The 20,255-nt window shown below is 62.4% G+C and overlaps 5 protein-coding genes across 6 annotated transcripts; 2 read left to right on the top strand and 3 right to left on the bottom strand.

Moving 5' to 3' along the window:
* Positions 1-44: 44 nt before the first annotated feature.
* CHLRE_01g032800v5 (uncharacterized protein) lies at positions 45-6,102 on the bottom strand. Its single transcript, XM_043058663.1, has 11 exons — positions 5,813-6,102; positions 5,373-5,448; positions 4,866-5,009; positions 3,761-4,504; positions 3,367-3,468; positions 3,002-3,080; positions 1,906-2,682; positions 1,599-1,720; positions 1,287-1,337; positions 926-1,031; positions 45-812 (listed from the first exon to the last, which is right to left on the bottom strand). Exons 1-10 carry the CDS (start codon positions 6,055-6,057, stop codon positions 930-932), a joined length of 2,442 nt encoding a protein of 813 aa, XP_042928577.1. The 5' UTR covers positions 6,058-6,102; the 3' UTR covers positions 45-812; positions 926-929.
* Positions 6,103-6,258: 156 nt separating this feature from the next.
* CHLRE_01g032750v5 (uncharacterized protein) lies at positions 6,259-7,802 on the top strand. The gene is made up of 3 exons (XM_001690019.2): positions 6,259-6,413; positions 6,504-6,652; positions 6,989-7,802. The coding sequence occupies exons 1-3, from the start codon at positions 6,308-6,310 to the stop codon at positions 7,286-7,288; spliced, it is 555 nt and encodes a 184-aa protein (XP_001690071.1). The 5' UTR covers positions 6,259-6,307; the 3' UTR covers positions 7,289-7,802.
* A 2-nt stretch (positions 7,803-7,804) lies between these two features.
* CHLRE_01g032700v5 (uncharacterized protein) lies at positions 7,805-11,346 on the bottom strand. The gene is made up of 9 exons (XM_001689553.2): positions 11,170-11,346; positions 10,976-11,083; positions 10,648-10,847; positions 10,366-10,465; positions 10,011-10,101; positions 9,651-9,748; positions 9,284-9,379; positions 8,947-9,073; positions 7,805-8,354 (listed from the first exon to the last, which is right to left on the bottom strand). Exons 1-9 carry the CDS (start codon positions 11,284-11,286, stop codon positions 8,146-8,148), a joined length of 1,146 nt encoding a protein of 381 aa, XP_001689605.1. The 5' UTR covers positions 11,287-11,346; the 3' UTR covers positions 7,805-8,145.
* A 1,810-nt stretch (positions 11,347-13,156) lies between these two features.
* CHLRE_01g032650v5 (uncharacterized protein) lies at positions 13,157-16,330 on the top strand. 2 transcript variants are annotated; one of them, XM_001690018.2, is made up of 8 exons: positions 13,157-13,744; positions 13,827-13,867; positions 14,024-14,243; positions 14,519-14,689; positions 14,860-15,080; positions 15,243-15,329; positions 15,543-15,615; positions 15,811-16,330. In XM_001690018.2, the coding sequence occupies exons 1-8, from the start codon at positions 13,520-13,522 to the stop codon at positions 15,919-15,921; spliced, it is 1,149 nt and encodes a 382-aa protein (XP_001690070.1). In that variant the 5' UTR covers positions 13,157-13,519; the 3' UTR covers positions 15,922-16,330. The 2 variants fall into 2 exon arrangements, with proteins under 2 accessions (XP_001690070.1, XP_042928576.1); XM_043058662.1 differs by having other exon boundaries at positions 14,024-14,294.
* A 60-nt stretch (positions 16,331-16,390) lies between these two features.
* CHLRE_01g032600v5 (uncharacterized protein) lies at positions 16,391-20,107 on the bottom strand. Its single transcript, XM_043058661.1, has 11 exons — positions 19,740-20,107; positions 19,369-19,582; positions 19,159-19,274; positions 18,948-19,015; positions 18,720-18,824; positions 18,469-18,554; positions 17,999-18,294; positions 17,597-17,826; positions 17,347-17,458; positions 17,003-17,169; positions 16,391-16,870 (listed from the first exon to the last, which is right to left on the bottom strand). Exons 1-11 carry the CDS (start codon positions 19,900-19,902, stop codon positions 16,718-16,720), a joined length of 1,710 nt encoding a protein of 569 aa, XP_042928575.1. The 5' UTR covers positions 19,903-20,107; the 3' UTR covers positions 16,391-16,717.
* Positions 20,108-20,255: the final 148 nt, after the last annotated feature.

Genomic DNA, 20,255 nt, shown 5'->3' with positions numbered 1-20,255 from the left:
GTCACATGTAGTGCTTGGCCCAAGTCATGGATATTTGATTGAACGTAGCTGGGCAATGAGGACAAATTAAACAAGTTCGTCACCGGTGTTCTGCGATATCTATGTTTTATCTCTGGGTTTTGCCTTCTATGTAATAGCACATGATACGGTAAATACAACGAGTCTGTGGCGCCTCAGTCTCAAAACGCGTCGATCGAGGCGAGTCATCCGGTTTGCCGCCAGTTTGAGTCCCCTCGACACGGCGAGCCTCCACACCCCGGCCCACGCTATGTCAGCATATGCACCTCACACCTTGTCTAATGCGTTTCAGTAGTGACATAGCGCCAAGTTAAGCGTCACAGCATCAACATACCTCTCACGCAACAGCAGAGGCAAGCCACGGCTACTACCCGACCGCCGCGCACGACCGTTCATCCAAGCTTCCGCGCGCATGATCAGGGCAACACCGTTGTGGCCTTGAATCTCCACCTCGTGACACCGCACTGCCCCTCACCCTTGGAGTCCATCCTGCATACCGTACACGTACGTAAGCGGTGACCAAGCGGCACCATTTCTAGCTACAGGCCGCCAAATGAGACGGCAAAGAGCGGTTGGTGACCACGGGCCCCTGCAGTCACCTCGCAGTGTGCTCACATCACCACAGCAGCTTAACCTAATATGCAAACGGCACCTGCAAAATGTGCACACCACGCCGGCACCTGCGCTAAAACAGCAATAATTTCCGCATTCACGCACGCGCGCCCCTGCCATCCTCACGCACCACAGTACCATCCCGCGCCAGGGCAGTTGTCCACACGTACGCAGCAGCTCTCCTGCAGAGCGACAGCACGGCTAGCAGCGGTCACGCGCAAGCTTGCGCTGCGTGGCAACTCCATGGAATGCAACCAAGCCCCTTGCTGTAACCCGATTCCTCTGCAGTACTCACACTCTCACAGCACGCGGTTCCACTTGAACACAGCAACCAGCGTGAAGAAAGTCGCAAAGCAGAAGCAAAGCGTCCCGACGTTGATAATAATGAATCCCCGGATGTCCTGTCAAGGCGAGTACCAGCGTCAAGGCATGTGCCAATGAGGGCGTAAGGCGCATGCGGTATTCCAGTCAGCAATGACGTCAGCCGTGACATGTGCTGACGGCTGCAACGGCCAGTCCGCGTCGACAAAAGACGCCATACAAAACATAGGCCACTGCCCGCAGAACGCCTGGACTGGGCATAGTTGCGCCCCGCCCTCTCGCCCAATCTCGCGCACCCTCCTTGCGCACGCGGCGCGCCCCTGACGCCTCCTCACCTGCGTGATGGTGTCGGGTAGGACCAGGTTCTCCCCCAGCATGCCGGTCATCTGCAAGGGAGGGTCAGCAGAGCCGGGTCGGCAGCAGATTCTCATCGGATGCGTGGCGGGCAGCCATACGTTGCTTACGAGTGCGAAGCTGGTGAGGCAAGCTGGCGACTAGCAACATGCTGGCACGCATGCGCTTGTCATACTGAAGTTCCAGTACAGCCCGGAGGATGCAAAACAGCGTCTAGCTCCAGTGCCATGGCAGATCCTACGCAGTGCCAGGGCTTGGACGCCTGGCCCCGGCCGCCGAGTGCCCCCCCTCACCATGTTGAAGAAGGCCGCGGCAAAGGTGCCCGTGGTGATGAGGATGTCGAACCGGATGAGCTTGTTGCGGCTGTAGTCCAGCTGGATGTTGATCAGGTCCTCCGTGTCATCGATGTACTCGCCTGCCGGTGTTAAACAGCGGGGGCATGATGGCGGCATCGCATCAAGGCAATGCGGCCCTTGCTCGACGGTGTCTAAGCAGGGGCGCGCGAGGCGCCGCTTCCAGGTGCCTGACGCATACCGCTTCGAAGGTGGAAAGTTCCATGACTACACTACACCTCACGCGGTGCTAAGCAAAGCAGCTCACCAATGGACATGAGCGTCTGGTACGTGGTGTCGACGATGATCATGTACGATTCCAGCAGATTCTCCACATCCAGAAAGTCGTGCTCGTGCGGCTCCGGCTGCAGGTCCGACGCCGACATGCCGCCTGCCCCTGGCGCCCCGCCCGCCATGCCGCTGCCGCCCGCCATCGGTGCAGCGCCTGGCGTCATGGCGGCCGCTGCCGACGATGAAGAGCCGCCGCTGTGCCCGAGCCCCAGCGGTGTCCCGGCGCTGGACGCACGCTCCATTGCCGCCGCCTGCGCCATCTGCGCCGCTGCCGCCTGCGCGGCGGCGGCAGCGGCAGCAGCCGCGGCCGCCTCCGCCAGCGCCTCCCCCAGAGCACCCTTCCCCTTCGCCACCGAATGCCGCATCGCGCGCGCCGCCAGCGATGCCGGCCGCATGTACGATGTGCTGATGCTGGATCCCATCAGATTGATCATGGCCAGCTGCTGCGCTGGATCCAGGTGCGGCGGCGAGTGCGCGCCCGGCGGCGAGCCCGGCGAGTGCGGCACCAGGATCGGCACCGCCGCGCCCGCCGAGTTGTGGTGGCTGGGGCCGTGGCCGCTGTGGCTGCCGATGCTAGTGAGCGCCGGCGGCACGCCGCCGGGCGTGCCGGCGGCGGCGGCGGCCTGCGCCGCCTGCGCGGCCGCCGCGGCGGCCTGCATCTGCTGCACCTGCGCCTGCGCGGCGGCGGTGACTGCGGCCAGGCGCATGCGCACCTGCTGCGTGAGGCACATGCGGACCATGTCGTCATCGTCCTCTGCATCAGGAGAAGAAGGGAGGGCGGAGGGAGTGTGTCAGGGGGATAAAGGGTGGGGTGTCCAGGCCTATGAACAGTCAGGCGGCAAACAGGGTTAGTGGCCCCCAAGGACGATGTCAGGGCTGGAGTTGAGGAGCGGCAGTATGAGGTGTGGGCGCCGGTCTGTCGCCAGTCCGTTTCCAGTACCATACTGGGCATGCCACCCCTACCGCACCCTGAGTCAACCTTTGGTTGAGACTTCCCCCCTCGATGCCTCCAACCGGGCGATCCCTTCCCATACTGCCATGCAACCACCAGCGTGCATACCACACGTACGCACCCATAAGCCGCTCCATTGTCTCCCGCACTGCCGCCACACGTGTCACAAGCCGCGAGTGCTGTGTCTTCACGCGCCGCACCTGCGTGGACGCATTCAAACACATGCCAGAAGCGGCGTGTAGCCACACACGTATCTGCACCACAGCCCCCCTCGCAGCCCCCCGAACCGCCGGGATGAACCACCGCATAACGCCCGGCAGGCGCATGCCCCAGGCCCTGCCGCCCGGACCCGTACAGCGCAAACCCGCCCCGCCCCGCCCCGCCAGCCGTTACCGCCCGGCCCTCTGCCTGTACCGCTGCACCCCTCCTGGTGGACCTATTTCGTTGGGCTCGGGCAAGCAATCCCCCACCACCAGCACCACCCACCGCCTCCAGGTTGGCTGTGTCCGCGGTCTTCATGAGCGCCTCCAGCGCCGGCTGGCAGTGCAGCTGCAACACGTCCGTATCGCGCGACAGGTGCGTGCAGATCTAAGGGAGGAAGCAGAGCGCGGGGAAGGGGGGGGGCAAGTGGGTCAGGGGCTCAGGGGAGGAAGGGCAGGGCGGGGGAGGGAGGGGATTCAAGTGGAGAGGAGGTGAGGCGGCAAGGGGGCCGGGAGGAACTCCAGCAAGCCGTGTCGTGGTGGGCATGCGAATAACAGTCAAGCAACGAATTGCGTCGTAATGCACCCAATGGGATCCTGTGGCAACTCCTGACACGACAGCGCATGCGGCGTCAAGCTGCCCCTGCCCGCCCGCCCGCGTGTCCGCCCCTGCGCCGCACCTCCGACAGCGCCGTCTCCAGCACCAGCATCTCAAATGGCTGATACTCCGGATCAAATGCCGTCTGGGACGCCGTGTCGGCCATGCCCCCTTGGGCCCCCATCCCGCCGCCGAGGCTGCCCCCACCCGCCGCCTGATGAGCGGCCAGGCCGCTCGACGTCAGTCCACTGGGTGCGCAACCGCCTGCCGCCCCCGTCCCTGCGCCCGCGCCTGCCCCCGCTGCCGGCGCAGATCCGCCGCCGGTGGGGGTGCGGGCGGAGCCTGCGCGCCCGGAGCCCCCGCCTGCGCCGCCGTGCGCCTCTAGGTGCGCAGCAATGGTGTTGCCGCCGTGCCCGGTGTTGTTGGCTGACGGTGCTGCCGGGTGGCCGCTGCCGCCCGTAGCCCCAAACCCCACGTGAAACGCCGAACTATGCGCATGCCGCTCCGAGCCCGCGCCGGCGCCAGCTCCACCCGTGCTTGCCATCGGGGACCCCAGTCCAGCCACCGAGCCGCCTCCGCCCACTCCGCTTCCTGCAGCGCCGCCGTACGCCCCGCCGCCGCCTCCGCCGGCTCCGGTGCAGGTGACGGTATCGATGTCGGCAAGGGTGGCGCCGTGCTGCAGCGCCCAGTCCATCACCACCCCCTCCATGTGTGCGATAAAGCGGTCCTTGAGCTCCTGGGAGGATGACGCCGCGGCCACGGTGGCGGCGCTGGGCGCGGGTGCAGGTGGCGGCGGCGGGCCGCTCTCGTCCAGCGGCACCACTACCTGTCAGGGTGGCGGCATTGCCATGGACTCGAGACGCGGGCGCGAGACTATGCTGTTTGCTGTTGCCATTGCTGCGGCAGGTAGCTACACCGCCCTGCCTGCCTGACATGGCTGTGTACCCTCCCGTTAGATTTGGGCTTGGCTGCGTTGGCATTGACCAGCCCCGCTCGACTGTCTGGACCATCCCAGTCCTCCTGGGAATGGGCCTCTGCCGCCTCCACCACCTCCATCGCCTTCACAGACATATGCCGCCCAATTGTCGTACATTATTTTGGCTCCACGCCCCAAGACCACGCCTCTGCCATACGTGCATACGTACGCGCGCATACAACCTCAAAGGCACCCGCCCGGGGCGCCGCACCTTGTCGTGCATGATGATGATGCGCACGTGCTCCATCGCGAAGACCAGCGCGTTGTCGCGCACCAGCAGCTGCGCCAGCGTCTCGGTGCCCAGCGCGCTGTCCATCAGCTTCATGTCGCGGATGGGTATCTCCAGCTTGCACGTCTGGTGGTGAAGCGGTGAGTGGTGAGGGTGGCGGCGACGTGAGGGTTCGCAGTGCGCAAGTGGGGATGGGAATGGGGTTGGGGTAGCGGAGGTGTTGGTTGGAGAGGTGCGCGGCGGGGCGGGGCGCAGTCAACACTACCTCCTCTTCTCAACGTCCGGTTATAAAAGTTTACAACATCAAACGAAACCAGAGAATTCTTCAGGTGCGAAGCAGGGATCGTCGAGGCTCTGGCGGCGGTGGAATCCCCGGTGGCAGGGCTGCGCCACACCAGGCGCCAGCCCCAGGCACCTCCAGAAACAACGATTGCAAGCACACGGCACTTAGCCCTTCAAAATCCATATCTCTCGACTGAGGCTAATCACCTGGATCAGCTGGCGTTTGTCCAGTGTGAATATCTGCCTCTCGCCGCTCGCCCGCAGCACCAGCCATTTCATGGCCCTGTGGTGGGGTGGCGGCGGGGCAGGAGTGACATGGCCGCGTGGTTTTCAGGGGCGAGGGATAAAACGTGCGGCAAGCACGGATAGGGGGCCCCCGTTCAGATAAGAATCGTGCAAGGGCAACAGGGAGGGAAGTGGAAGGGAGACCAGGCGCAGGGCGGGGGGGGGGCGGCGGGTGGCGGTAGCTTTCATGTTGGGAGGCGCCACGGCGCTTGGGCCGGCGGCCGCGCCCCTTTTCGCTTCCAATGGGCCAACACACAACACGCCGAGCCTGCTGCAAGGGCGTGCAGCCCATCGGGAACCCAAGAAACCCTGGCTGGCCTGAACCCTAGGCGTGTCGTTGCGGTCGGTACTCAACCACGTGCCTGCTCTTCTTTGCTCGCGAGCGGCCCTGCACCACCTGCAGAGCCCTAAGGTCGCCAAAAGATTTCCCGGTCGTAAGCGTCCCACTCCGCGACAGCATTGGCTGGCCATCTGCGTGCACACCGCCATGGCCGGAGAGTTCCGCGTGGCTTTGGTTCAATGAGTTGTAATGGCTATATGAATCTCCAACAAGGGGCCGGTAGCCCTGGGACTGCGGCGAGTGCTGGAGCCTATGGCTGAACATCATTGCAGTGCAGAGTTGTTTAAAAAAACCTAGCCCGCCAGCCATATGAACATGATTGTGGAATGAAATTGTTTCTGTCACACGATTGAGCAGCCTCTGCACACCAATTCGCTGCCCTGTGACGATGGCTGGCAGATTGGCTGCAATTACTGCTAACAAGTTTTTGCCCCCGCCAAGCGAAAGGTTCTATACTATTTACAACGCGTCCAATTTCGTTCTCATCAGTGCATTTGTGTAGGGCCTGGTCCTCATAATGCTTTCTTGCGCACAAAGACGCGTGGCTCCCACACGGGCCGCCCAAAGGGCGACACAAGGTCGTGTCAGCGTGTTGCAAGTGCGGGCGCAGCGTACTTCATCAGGTGACGTCGCTGATGGATGGAAGGCAGTCTCCTGGAGCCCAGATTCCCTTCCTCTGGCTATGTACTGAGACTTATGCTTGTTCTGTGCAGACCCAAGCCCGGAAATCCTGTCGGCCTTCTTCTACGGCCGTGCCCTCGCCATCACACTGAACCGGAGGCTCGGAGAGGCGGTCATCGACTTCGTATCCGAAGTCAGCAAGTCCTTGGCTGAGCGACCGCAGCGCATCGCTGAGTTCCAGGCAAGCAGGACGAGAGCGCGAACTTCAGGCCGGGGCGCGGGCAGCTGGAGGGGAAAGATGGAAACCCCTAGGGGGCATGTGCCGTGTGCTTGGGCAGACAGCACGCCACGTCGCATTCGGCGGTGGTAGGCAATGGATTTGCAGGGCTGGGGGCCACGTGATGCATGCATTGCGTACAAGATGACCAACATGTTGGCAACAGCCTCCGAAACGCGGCCACGTTGCAACCAATCAGCCACCGCGTCTCCCACCCTGTGCACGGTGCCGCTCTGCAGCCCCACCCCCACTCCGCAATCCTGCCCACACGCCCAACCCTTCCAACACATCCACACACAGGAGGAGGTGCAGTCGCTTGCGAGCAAGGAGATGAGCCGCAGTGGCTTCCTGCCGGAGCGCACTTCCTCCGGATCGGGCTCCTCCGGATCTGGGTCGGCGGGCAAGCCGGGAGGCGCCACCGGCAACGCTGGCGTCACCCTGCAGGACCCCCAGGCAGCCATTGACGACCTCAGGGCGGAGATCGCATATGCGCGTGCATCTCTGAACGAGATCCGCGCAGCACGGCAAGCGGGCGCGGCTGCGGGCACCGGCGCGGTGGCAGGGGTAGCTGCTGGCGCCGGTGCTGGCAGCCAGTCATAAGCTGGTGGAGCCGCCGGCGGATGGGGCGGAGCGGCGGCAGCGGGCGGAGCGGATGGAGCAGGCGGATCAGGAACACGATTACAGGGACGGACGGAGTGCTGGAGCGTGGAGAAGTGAAGTTTTAACAGCAATAATGAGAGCAGGGGCAGTGAGCGGAGCGAAGTCGGCGCGGACGCAACACGTCATCAGCACTCAGCCGACTACTACCGCCTGCCATGCCGCAGCATGAAGCGGGCAACAGTGACCCCAATTGCAGTTGGGTGCCGGCGGCAGACTGGCAGCGGCGCGTGATGCACGACGCGGCGAAATGACTAGTGGCAGCAGCCGAAGCCGGAGCGGTGGATGCCGGGTGCAGTGCAGTACAGGGGCGGCGCCGCGGCGGCTGAATGCAGAGGACTCTGGGCAGGAGCAAGATGGCTGCAGCGCTGTGGCAGGGCTGCGTAGTACAGACCTCGTGACGTGGTATGACGTGGTATGAGCTGGCCCGCGCGCTGCTGCTGGGTTGTCAGGGGCTTTGACGGCGCAAGACAGCCTTACACCCAGAGCCATCACGCGCTCGCTCGCGCACACCAACCCCTCAGCTGCACACCTGCCACAGCTAATGCATGATCAATCTCCTTGTCGGCCCGGACGCATGCAGCCCTTCTGGAGTTCAACATTTACGCGCGCTACTTAAGCCCTGTCCGGCCTAGCCGCTACACACTGCTGCTAAGCCGCCCAGGCCGAGACTATGGCGGACTCAGCTACCAAACCTCGGCCGCCCTTAATGCATCCTATCTGCCATGCGCGCGCGGTAGTCCCAGCCCTGGGTTCCAGATCCTGCCTGGCTCCTTGGCTTGCACCCAGTCCAGCGGCATTTATTGTTGCTGGTGCAGCAGGCTCTTGGCCACCTCGCGCGCGCCCATGGCGCCCACCTGCTCGTTGGTGATGACGAACAGCGGCGTCTGCGCCAGGATCTTGTGGAATGGCTCGCGGCCTGCGCGCATGAGGAAGCCCTCCAGCAGTGAGCCGGCCTTGACGCGCGGCAGCAGCTTGGGCGTGATGCCGCCGGCGATGTACACGCCGCCTGTGCGGGGCACAGCGTGGAGGGGTGGAATGGTGTTGGCTGGTGATGCGGGGCGAAGGATCAGGTGCAGGGGGGTGCCGCGAGGTGCTGACTGGTGCGTATGGGTTCCGGATTGTGTGTGGGTGTGTGGCAAACTAAGAGGTCTGCGTGTGAGGGAGAGTGTTTAACGGGGTGGCGAGTGAAGAATTGAGGAGGCCGAGTTCAGCAGCGGGTGTTTGTTGCGGGGTTGGGCGAGTGCAAGTATGGCCAGCTGCGAGGGATGCGGAAGACAACCCTTAATGCAGAGCTGAGGATTGAGTGTACACGAGCGTGCGTGTGGAGACGTGGTGTGCGCTTCAGAGCAAGAGCGGGCCGCGCACAACCAAGCGCGATGGCAGGGGTCTGACCTGGATAACTGTGTGTGAGTTGTGCAGCCGTGTAAGGCCGCTGGCACGCGCGCCACAACCCCAGCCATGCAACCATACACCGCTGCAGCTACCAGCACCCGGCAAGCCCGCCCAGCCCGCCCGACTTCTTTCCCCAACCTCTTTTCCCCTCCACCACCGCCCGCCACAAGCGACTCCGTACCACAGCGGAGCAGCGCAGCACCCACCTTTTGCCAGGCACCGGAGCGCCATGGCTCCCGCCTCGGCGCCCACGATGGCGAACAGCAGGTCCACCGCCTCCACCGCTAGCGGGTCGGAGCCGTCCAGCGCGGCGGCCGAGATCTCCTTCACCACCTGGTCAGGCGGCGCCGAGCGGGGGGGGGGGCGGGGGGTTGCGTAGTTTGCCTGACTAGCCCGAACGGCGAAACCGGCGAACAATGGGTCCGGAGTTTCAGCAGGCCGCCAACACGCGTGCATGCGGCACGGCCGCAGCCAGCCGCCATTCCGCACCGCCATCACTACATTAGCGCATGGGCGCACCGACGCACTGGCTCGCTGGCGCACCTTCTTGGTGCGGTTCTTGAGCAGGTCGGGCCGGTTGGCCGATTCGTCCGACTGCAGGAACTCATAGATCAGCTCCAGGCCGCTGCCGCAGGCCACCTGGCCACAGGACAGGAGCAGGAGCAGGACCATGGCAGGATAGGACAAGGGCAGAAGGAAGGTTGAGGAGTGGTAAGGAGAAGCGGATGGGATGCACTGTGATGATGGGAGTGGGTGCGAGGCTGCGTGCCGGTCAAGTCCGGCGGTTGTGGAGGCGTGGCGGTCGGTCGGCGCTGGCATAACATGAACGGTGAGCTCCGCGTTCCCCTGCCCTTGAGCCCCGAAGTCATGAAGCCGCCGCGTTCCTGCTCCAAGCCAACCCCAGGCTCACCTCCTCAATCTCGCAGTGCCCGCTGCGCGTCGTCACAAAGCGCGCCAAAGCCTTCTGCTTCCATCCGCGCGGAGCGAACGTGGCGTGTGCGCCCTCGCCTGCGCGGCAACAAGCCGGTCAGTCCAGCAGCGGCCCCTCGCCGTCAGCACCATGGTGTGCTCGCATAACCTGCCCATCCTGGGCCCCCAACACGCGTGCCGTGTGACCAGTCGACCCCGCCGGCAGCTCCATTGCTGCAGGCCCTCGCCGCACGCGCTGTATGCACCCTCCCCTCAAGAGCCTTGGTTGTCTGAGCCATTTGGCATGATAACTATTCCCCCTCAACCTGGATTCCTTTTTCTACGCATGCACACAACGCACCTGGCCAGACCTTGTACGCGTTCAGTCCCGTGTCCCACATCAGCTGCGCCGCGCCCAGCCCCGTGCCGGGACCCATCACCACCTTGGGCGCCTGTCCTCGCAGGCGCCGGCGCAGGTGCGTGACAGGACACACGGCGCCACAATTGAGATAGCCCTCCCGGTCGTTAGCCTAGAGCCCCTTCCTCCCGCTCCACACGCCCGCACTCTCCTCCACAACACGCCATCCTCTCCCTGCCTGGACAGTCTTCCCTTCTGGGCGTGGCAATGCTTTGGCTGGTCCCGAACCCAGCGACTGTCGCCGTCACCACCATCGCCGCACCTCCACCCCTTGCTCCTGCTCCCTGCCGCCCCTCACCTTGGGCTGCACGGGCACGTCGTTGAGCGGCACCACGTCGTGCGGGCCCAGCACCGGAATGCCGTAGCCCACCGCCTCAAAGTCGTTCAGCAGTGCAACCCTGCAGCCAGCCGGGGCCATAACCACGGCCAGTTTACGGCACACCCGGAAGCAAGAGTTTTGCTGCGGCTTCCCGGCATGGCAGGCAACCCCGATGAGGCCATAGCACCACAACGGGGCTATGCTGGCCCTGCGTTTCACGCGCGCCCGCCCCAACCCCTCTGGATACATGCGGCCTCTCACCGGAAACCGTGCCGCGCTTGGATGTCATCACCGTCGATGATGGGCCAGTGCTCTACGTTGGTCATCAGGCACTTGTTGGCGCTGACGGCGCCAGCAATGGCCAGCGCGGCTGCATGCGGGGGCCGCTCGCGGACGGCTGGGCGCGCCAGGAAGGCATCTACCACCGCGTCTAGGCTCTTGAAGTCCTGACTTGGGTACGTCTGTGTTGATTTTGTAATGCGCGCGGGGGCGCGCGTGCGGGGATCGGCGGGTCGGGGCAAAGTCGGCAGTGCAACGTGCCGTGGTCGCTTGGGCCAAGTCGGGGGGGTGCCATTGCCGTGGTGCCCACCTCGTTGTCGATTTGCGTCGCGCCTGCGCCCTCCAGGTCGACCCTCCATGCCGACAGGCGTGCATTCGTGCCACCGATGTCGCCAACAAGCACCACATCGAGTTCGGTCTGCGGCAGTGCGGAACATCCAGCGATTGAAGCCCGGGTGCTTTGGATTCCTGGCATAATGGCATCATGTGCAACAGCAATCTGACCTTGTGTTTAGCATACACGATGCACGCTGTCCGTTTCGAGACAAGTCGCGACCGAGACTGTTGCACTCTACTGGGCTTCGGCACAGATAGCCGGTGCTGGGCGAGAGAATGCGCCATTCTTAATTTGTATTGTTCAATACGTATCATGAAGCTCATTTAAGTCAACCAGCCCATGCCGAATGGCGCACGACCACGAACCGTGGAGCCAATCTCTTGTGTTGGGCTTGAGGTTTTGCCCCGCCCCCGCCGGGGTACTACTAGTATCACGCTTGTCCCTCAGGCTCGGGCCATCATCGGGCTCGGTGCACGCGCACCAACAATGGTGCACGGCACGGCCATGTCCACGTCCTAGACATCCAACTCGTGCATCCTAGCGCGACTAAAGCTGCCGAAGCCATCTACGTTAGCACCTGCAACGGCCACGTCCCCCATCAGTAGACAGGAGCGAAGAATTCTCCACAGCTGCGCGCTATGCCGCACCACCTGTCTAGCACGCATGGCCCACAGCCACCAACACACACGCTTGCAGGCTCAGCAGCCGCCGCAGTACAGCCTGCATGGGGGCGGGGGCGGGGGCAGGGGGGCCAGGGGGGGGGTAGAAAGCTCAGATTCTTACCCCATGCTCAAAATTACAGAGCTTTAGGAGAGCATTATGCACGTACTTTTAGTTTTTTAAGGGGGTGTCTGGTGAGGAAGTTCTGGGCCGCTAAAGTTGGGGGGTCGGTCCTCGTCCCTGGGGGTCCGTCGGGTTTCGGGAGCTCATCCTGGCGGATTTCGGGAAGCGCCCCACAAGCAGAACTAGGGGCCAAACGCAGCAGTACGAGGCTCATATGTGCACGTTATGACGTAATAAGCACAAACAAAGCGTGGGAGGGCTAAGTTGCGCGTCCGGGCGTGGACATGTCGGGACAAGTCTCCACATTCAACACATGCGCACTGACACAGCTGGGCTCTGAAGCGCTGGTGCGCATGAGTTCACGTCTAACAAGGCTGCCGATGCACATTGTCCATTCGTCACGCGGCAGAGAGTTGAGCGCGGGGTGGTCTGGGTCGAGGGGATTCCATGGATAGGATCCTGCGTGTGACCGAAGCCTCAGAACAGGACCGCTGATGGCACGGAGTGATAGTGCTCGTCAAGAGGAGTCGATTGACACCACTTTGGTATAAAATGGAGGGGTTTTAACCCCTGAACAACAAGGTTTTGTCCGTCGGGGGGTCGGTCGTCCCCTCAAGGGGGGTCCCGGGGGATTTCGGGGCATGGGGTCTGGCACTTTGTTTCCTACCCCCCCCCTGGGGGGGCAGTTGTGTTGTGCGTAACCCAAACCTGCCATCCTTGCCAGCCATCCCTGCCTATCCTGCACGGCCACGAACAGGTGCACAGCCGGGGGCCCGAGCAATCCGTGGAGGGCGCGCCAAGAGGGAGATATGGCATGCCATGGAGCCCACAGGTGTTCGGAATACTGTTCTTGGCTCGCCATCGGACACTGGGAACGGCTGGGAACGGTCAGTGCTGGGCCGAGGGACGCACGTCGATAACATCGTTCAGAGAAACGTAAGCTGGTGTGAACATCGTATCAGGCATGGTATCCAGCACACGGTAGAGGCTACTCATGCATGCACCCAAACTGCCTCCAGTTTAGTTGTGACAATGTTCCTCCTCCCCTGGGGTGGCAGCCATTAGTTTTACCGGCGAATGACATGCGAACGGCTAGTGCACTGGCTGCTGCTGAAGTGACGAGGCCGGGGGGCATGGGGTCAAAAGCTCTTAGCGCTGGTGCAGTCTTCGAATCCAATCCAAGCTGCATGTTGAGTTGGGACGAGTGGTGGAACGAGTGGGGGCGCCCACCCGCGACGGGTGCCAACGTAACGTCGCCCGACGGGGGAGGCGGGGTAGTTGGCAGCGGTGGCGATCGTGGGTGGCGATGGACACAGGAATTCCATGGCCGCGCTGTTTCAGGTATAACACTAGACCGTGTCATTGCCGGAAGTTATGCCAAGTAGGGCTTCGGCGGAAAAGCGACCCTGAAGGTGGTTGTCCACGCAAGCACCTTTTGCGCTCCGCAATCCAATAATTACATGCTCTGCACACTCAAGAACACGTTTCAAAGCAGATAAATACAGTTCAGGTCGGAAGCAACTTGGACTCTCCACCCCGAAAAGCACCCCAAAGTCACCTCCACGGTCCCGGCCCTTTGCGGGCCTCGTTTCGGTCCTGCCCACAGTATAAATAGGAGGGAGCTACACTTCACGAGGCGACGCAGCGACTGCACGTAGTGACGCCAACGCGACCGATTGCACACCGGCTCCGACACCTAAACGTTGCACATTTCGCTTCTGCCAATCCAGCACGATGTCCCTTTTGCGTGCTCCGACATCATGCAGCCGCACTGTGCAGTCACAGCAGGGACGGTCGCGGAAGTCGCCCGTCGTGCGGGCCTATCTCGAGGAGAAGAAGGCGCCTCTCCCGCCGCCTCGCGGGCCCTACTCCACAGTTCCAGCTCAGACCTTTAAGAACCAGCTTGAGGCTCTGAAATCAATGTCCGTCGTCGTCGCGGACACTGGCGAGCTGGACCTGGTGAGCATGATGAGAATGTCACGTACGCAGACGTGCAACATCCATGCCCTGTAACACAACCTTGGGGCTGGCCCCGCCACAGGTCAAGAAGTACCACCCCCAGGACTGCACAACCAACCCCAGGTGAGCAGCCAGCCTCTGCCCCTGCCTTCTGGCCTTGAGCCTGCACGTCATCTCACGCCCCATCCGACCACTTCCCCAGCACCCGTGCCCGCACCCCTGCCTGCCTCATCCCCACCGTCTGCCCCACCCATCTCTGCCTCCACACCACCACAACAGCCTGGTCTACAAGGCACTGTCCATGCCCGAGAACCGACACTACCTGGAGAAGGCGCTGGCCAAGGACAAGCGGCAGCCGGAGCACGTGCACGCCGGCGTCAGCCGCCCCTACGCCGGCGTGGCGGACCAGCTGGCTGTGGACCTGGGCGCCGAGCTGCTCAAGATCGTGCCGGGCCGCGTGTCGACCGAGGTGGACGCCAACCTGTCGTACTCGACGCAGGTGGGGGGAAAGGCGGGGTGGACAGCAGCCAACCTGTCGTACTCGACGCAGGTGGGGGGAAAGGCGGGGTGGACAGCAGGTCGGCAGTGGCGGGGCCTTTATGCCCGAGGGCTGCGGTCTGTGCCGTGGCCTCAGTCGGGGCCATGGCAGCTTGCTGTTGCTGGGAAGTACAGTAATGTACCGCACATGTACATGGGAAGTAAAGCACGTGTGTTTTGGGAAATCATAAAAGAAGGGCGTCCAAACTGTTTATGCCTGCACCTGACGTGCTGCAGGCCAGTGTGGACAAGGCGCTGCGCATTATGGAGCTGTACGCCGCCAAGGGCTACAACCCCTCCCGCATCTACATCAAGCTCGCCTCCACCTGGGAGGGCATCGAGGCGTGCCGCCGCCTGGAGAAGCAGGGCATCAACTGCAACATGACGCTGCTGTTCTCGTTTGCGCAGGTGCGCACCTTTGACAGCCGGGGCACGGGCGTCTTGGGAACCACGTACTGTACGCAAACTTGCTGACGCTGCAGGCAGCATGCCCTGCAAGGCATCCGGTCCGGCCGCTATGCACGCGTTTACGCATACTTATCGCACCCGTCACCCTTCAATTCTTACCCTTGCCACAGGCCGCCGCATGCGCAGACGCGGGTGCCACGCTCATCTCGCCGTTCGTGGGTCGCATCATGGACTGGTACAAGGCCAAGGAGGGCCGCGACTTCGCCAGCCATGAGGACCCGGGCGTGCTGTCTGTAAAGCGCATCTACAACTACTACAAGGCGCACCACTACAAGACCATTGTGATGGCGGCGTCGTTCCGCAACGCCGGCGAGATCCGCGAGCTTGCGGGGTGAGCAAGTCCCGGGGCTGGGGATGGGGGCTGTTGTGGGTGCGCGGCCCGCGCAGGGCTGCCGCCGGTGGTGGCGACGAGGCCGCTGCTGGTCATGCAGAGGTTGAAAGCACAGGCTGAGGCTGTGGCCCCTTCCTACTATGTCATGTCATGCTGGCGCAGATGCGACAACATCACCATCTCGCCGCAGCTGCTGGACGAGCTGCAGAAGTCCACAGAGCCGCTCGACCGCAAACTGACCCCCGAGAAGTGAGCTGGGTCGTGGTCAGGGTCGTGGTGTTGTCTGTCCGGGGTACTGGGCAGGGGGCAGGGGGCACCGTGCGACCGGAGAAGAAATGCGGTGGCAGGTGCTCTCGCATGCACGTGCTTGTGGGTCCTGCCGTGAGGTGTCTCACGCCTGCCGGCTATCTAATAGTGCTTGACGGTGTGTGCACCTCTGCCGCCCCATCTTCGTGTGACCAGGGCGCAGACGGACGCGCTCAAGCTGTCCAACATGCACGAGGACCTGTTTGTCAAGCTGCACGGCGCGGACCAGGTGGGGCCGGCAGGGGCACAGAGGGGGGCGGTGCGGCAGGCAGTTGGCATTGTCCATCGACATGTACACGGACGCGCATTATGGGAGGGGCTTAGTTGCGGTTTCGCAGCTACTTGACAGGCAGACTTGTAGGAGGGTTACCGTACGCGACGTCTAACCGCTGTGCCGCGCTCACCGCAAACGCGCCCCGCTCAGATGGCTGTGGAGAAGCTGGACCAGGGCATCAAGGGCTTCGTGGCGGACCAGAAGAAGCTGGAGGACCTGCTGGCATCCATCGCCATGATGCAGGTCCGCGAGAACCACTGAGGCCATCAAATCACGTGAGGAGGCCCGCAGTTGACGTTCGTTGCTGAGGGGGCCGTCACGCGCATGGCTCCGTAGCGCTAGGGATGGAACTGTGATTTAGTGCGGATGTTGAGGGGCTGATGGACTTGGGCAGGCGAACGACGCTGATGTACGTATGTACAATACACATGACATAGTTGCCGCACCGACATAAGTAGGCGTGTGTAGCAAATTGTGCCATGCTTACCCGAAGGGGTACAGATCCACTGGCTGACAAGCGGTGTCACTGGAAAGGCTTGCTTTAGTCAGAACGCAGGCTGTCCGTTGTTTGGTGGTGCGCTAGGTCGGCGCTTCGACGCGAAGGGCTCACATTGAGTCTTCCACGTTGCTGACTACGATTGCACGGCTGATGTTGTAAATCACAACACGTCCGCTTATTAAGATCGACCTTGTCAGCAGGGTAGGCCCTCAAAATTTACTTGGGGACAAAAAAACAAGCCACCGTTACACATAGGCTTAGCGCGGCAGAATGCACTCGAGTGCTTCTCGTCTTATGCCAACATCTCCTTATAGCGCGGTGCGAAACCGCGACTCTAAACGCTGACCAATAGGTCGGCCCAGCGCACCGCCCTCACTCCAGCAGGTAGCAGGTCACGTCCTTGCCTAAGTGTATGGCCAATGAAACGCACGCGTGGTGCCCCTCTCGTCTGCATGCACCATCTTCATTTCCACTGATATCCTTACTTCGCTAGACTTTGCAGCCACCACACAGTGGCTACATGTACTGTGACAGAATGCCTTGAGCTTCGCGGGCTGCTCATGCAATGCCCTTGCCGTCGTTCTTGAACCGCGGGTCCGTCAGCGTCTTGATCTCGTCACAGTCGTACACGGCCTTGCCGGTCTCCGCGTACTGGTCCCAGCAGGGGAGCGCGGCGGACGCCTCGTTGATGCTGTTGATGAGCGCACGCACCTGGACAGCGGCAGCAAGACAAAGGCGGCCACGTCAGTAGGGCCTGAGCAAAGTTGAACTGGGAGCAGCTGGGAGCACAGGGAACCAGCGCCGGTGTCCCCGAACCGTTGCGGCGAAGGCCCAACACCTCACCAGGTCGTTCTTCATGTTCTTGGGAGGCTCGCCCAGGTGGCGCGGCGGCGGGCGGCTGCCGTAGGTGCGCTTGTCGAAGCGCCACTCGCCGAACTTGCCGGGAGTGAACTCGCCAGAGAGCTTGTAATCCATGCCGTAGGTGTAGTGCAGGATGTAGAAGGGCTTGCCTGTGGGCAGGAAATGGAGGAGCCGCAACACGAGTAAACTGTCAGTCAGAGTCTTGCGGAACCGTGCACGCGCGATGGGACGCCGAACAGGCCGTGGTTCGCCCCGTTACTTGATGTTCGACCTAAGGCCAAGATTACACTTGAAGCCAGCGAAGTATCATCAACCAAGCGCCTCACCGTTGGCCATGTGCATCTCCTGGTCCCACGGCGGCTGCGCCTGCATGTTGAGGAAGAGGTCCACGTGCTTGATGCCGTTGAGCCACAGCGCAATGGTGAAGCCGTACATCTCCTGCGGTTGGGATTGAACAGGCAGGGCACGGTGTGTGTAGCTCAGCGGTGGAGCACAAGGCAGCGGCGACCATGGAAGCTGGCAAGCCCTCGCGTACCCAACAGTATTCCCTGGCACACCTACACACGCGGCACGCACCTGCACCCAGCCCCACACTGAGTTGGCCTCCTGGTCCTTGAACACGGCGATGGAGACGTTCATCCAGGTGGGCATGACCTTCTTCATGTCTTCGAAGGTCATGAAGGTGGGGCTGTTGCCGATGGGCGCAATCTCCTCCAGCTGCTTCTGAGTGATCTCGCCGGTGAACTTCTTGGTGATGTGCACATTCTCCGCCTTCGACGGCTCGATGTAGAAGAAGGGGAAGGCCGCTGAACACGCACACAATATAGAGGGGAAGACAAGGTAAGTAGGTGGCTGTCATCTACAACAGGCATGAACATGTGCATCTCCGATAGCACAAGTCCGTCCGTTGGAACCCGGCAACAGCCAGCAGCATCCCATCCTGACAACCCCATCCCCATGCGCCCCGCCCAGACGCACCTGGCGCGTTGCCCTTCATGAAGTTGGGCATGGGGCGCAGGTAAATGTGGTCGGGCTCGCTCATGAGCACGTACGGCTCCGGAATCTTGACGCGCTGGGTCCACTGCACGAAGGCGTAGGGGCGGTTGAGCACCACGTACCACGAGTGCTCCACCATGCTCTGCGGCAGCGGGTCCACCACCACGGTGGGCAGCTCGTCCATCAGGTCGTCGCTCTGGCCGCTGTGCAGCAGGCGAGTGAAGCCGCCCATCTCGCAGTTGCCCTGCTTCTGGCACTCCTCCTTCCGCTTCTTCCACCTGTAGGCGGCACGACAAAGCAAGCCGCGATGGGGTAAAGCGACTGCGAGCGCTACCCAAACATCCATGCTACCCCATATTAGCGTCCCAGCGCCGCAAGCCCATCCAACTCGGTCACGGAGCCCAACTAATATGCCCCAGGCGGTGCACGCACGCGGTGCACGTGCAGCTCACCAGTAGTAGTGAATGCGGACCTGCCAGTGCACGGCAGCGCCCTGCGCCGAGGTGACAGTGTGGAACATGCGGGGAGCTCCCGAGGCCTTCTTGGCCCGAGCGTGGAAGGGTAAGCGGGCAGTGTGTGGGAAGGCAGGGGAGGCGGGAGTCAAGTCCTGGGTACCGGGAATCCCGACGCAAGATGGCACACATACACAAAACCCGAAACTGCAAGTGCAGAACACCAGCGAAATGCATACGAACGGGCTGACCTTGGCATCAGAGCCGGGGTCAGCGTTGATGTCCACGTCAATGGTACCGGAGGTCCAGGGAGTCTGGGGGCCCGTGCGAGCTGGCTTGCTCGCCTCGGGATGCACCTGCGTCATAAGACAGACGCGTACGTAAGCATTTGCCCTGACTGTCTCTGCTCTGGTTCTGTGCTGTGAGGAGCTAACTTCACGGCCGAAACCACCGGGAGCACCGGGATCGACGGGACTCACCAGGTGCTTCAGCCAGCACTGCTGGTGCTGAGAGCCGCACTTTGCCTCGTCACCGCAGTACACCCACACTGCGTTTACAGGGTGATTGGGTGTTAACCTCCCACCACCAAACACTGCCTCGCCTATTCTCACTGCGCCACTGCAACACACATTCGCAGCTCCAGTATTAACTGCTTGGAAGCGGCGGCACGCCGATCCAATGACGCCTCACCGTTGCAGCCCGGCTCATCCGGGCTAGTGGGCTGGTAGTTCAGGCAAGCATCGCAGCATTCGCCAGCGCTCTTCTTCTTGTTGAGAGTTCCCCATACCACCACATCACCCCAAAGCCTGTGCAGCAGCAGCCCGGAAAAAGGTCAGAACATGGCGGTGGCAGTAGCAGCTTCCAGCCCAGGCCTGCGCAGCTAACAGGTCTTCAACTCACTCGGTGTGCTCATACGTGTAGCACTTGTGGCCCCCGGAGCTCCCCCCGGTGGTCGTAGTTGTGGCAGTGGAGGCGGTGGTGGTGGTGGTGGTGGCTGCGACCACTGCCGTGCTGCTCGAGGTGGTTGCGGCGGTGTTGGTCGTGCTGACCGACGCCGTGTTCCCTACTTGCCCGGTCCCAGCGCTAGTGCTAGAAATAGCGCTTGTTTGACCTCCTGCACACAAGGCAATCCCAGGCAACAGGAAACACTCAGCGCGGCCGCAGTCGATCACCTCTGCTGCATGCCAGGTGTCCGGCGAAGACCTTACACTCCTCTGTCCCCGTGAGCGCAGCCGTAGTTATAGGGCAAGCCCTACAGCCCGTATGCGCACCCGCGCGGAGGATACGGTTGTTGTCGCCCGTGTGCGTAGCAAACTTGGTCGTCTCCGCGTCCGTGTGCATAGCACTCATCCGGTGGAGCTCGCTCAAAGAGTAGAAAGTGGCCACGACCGTGAAGGCCACAGCCACGATGACCACGCGTGTAGAGCTGGCCATTTTGCAACTTCGCTCAGAGAGTGTTGCTACCGACTACTTGTGCATCGTCGATCCAAACCTAAGGTTTAAAAGCGTAACCACGTCAACCTGGACTGCGCTGGCGAGCGCGCCTGCTGCCGGGGCAGGGGAAAATTTTGGCCCACGATCAATTCTGCGTTTGGCGCGTCAGCGAGTCATGAACAACTAGGACACACTATATATACACGGCTGTGCGTGTGTATGTTCCAAGGTGTTTGGGAAGCTGAGAAGTGGGAGGGGTCGCAGGCCGTAGCTTGCCCATGCGCCCCCCACCCACAACTCCCCCTGCCCCTCCCCCAGCAGACGATCCGACCCGCCCCCGACCCCGCCAAAGC

The sequence above is a fragment of the Chlamydomonas reinhardtii genome, chromosome 1 (assembly GCF_000002595.2).
Source record: "Chlamydomonas reinhardtii strain CC-503 cw92 mt+ chromosome 1, whole genome shotgun sequence".
Classification (NCBI taxonomy): domain Eukaryota; kingdom Viridiplantae; phylum Chlorophyta; class Chlorophyceae; order Chlamydomonadales; family Chlamydomonadaceae; genus Chlamydomonas; species Chlamydomonas reinhardtii.
The sequence above is the reverse complement of the archived record's forward strand: the minus strand, read 5'-3'. Positions and strand labels throughout refer to the sequence as shown.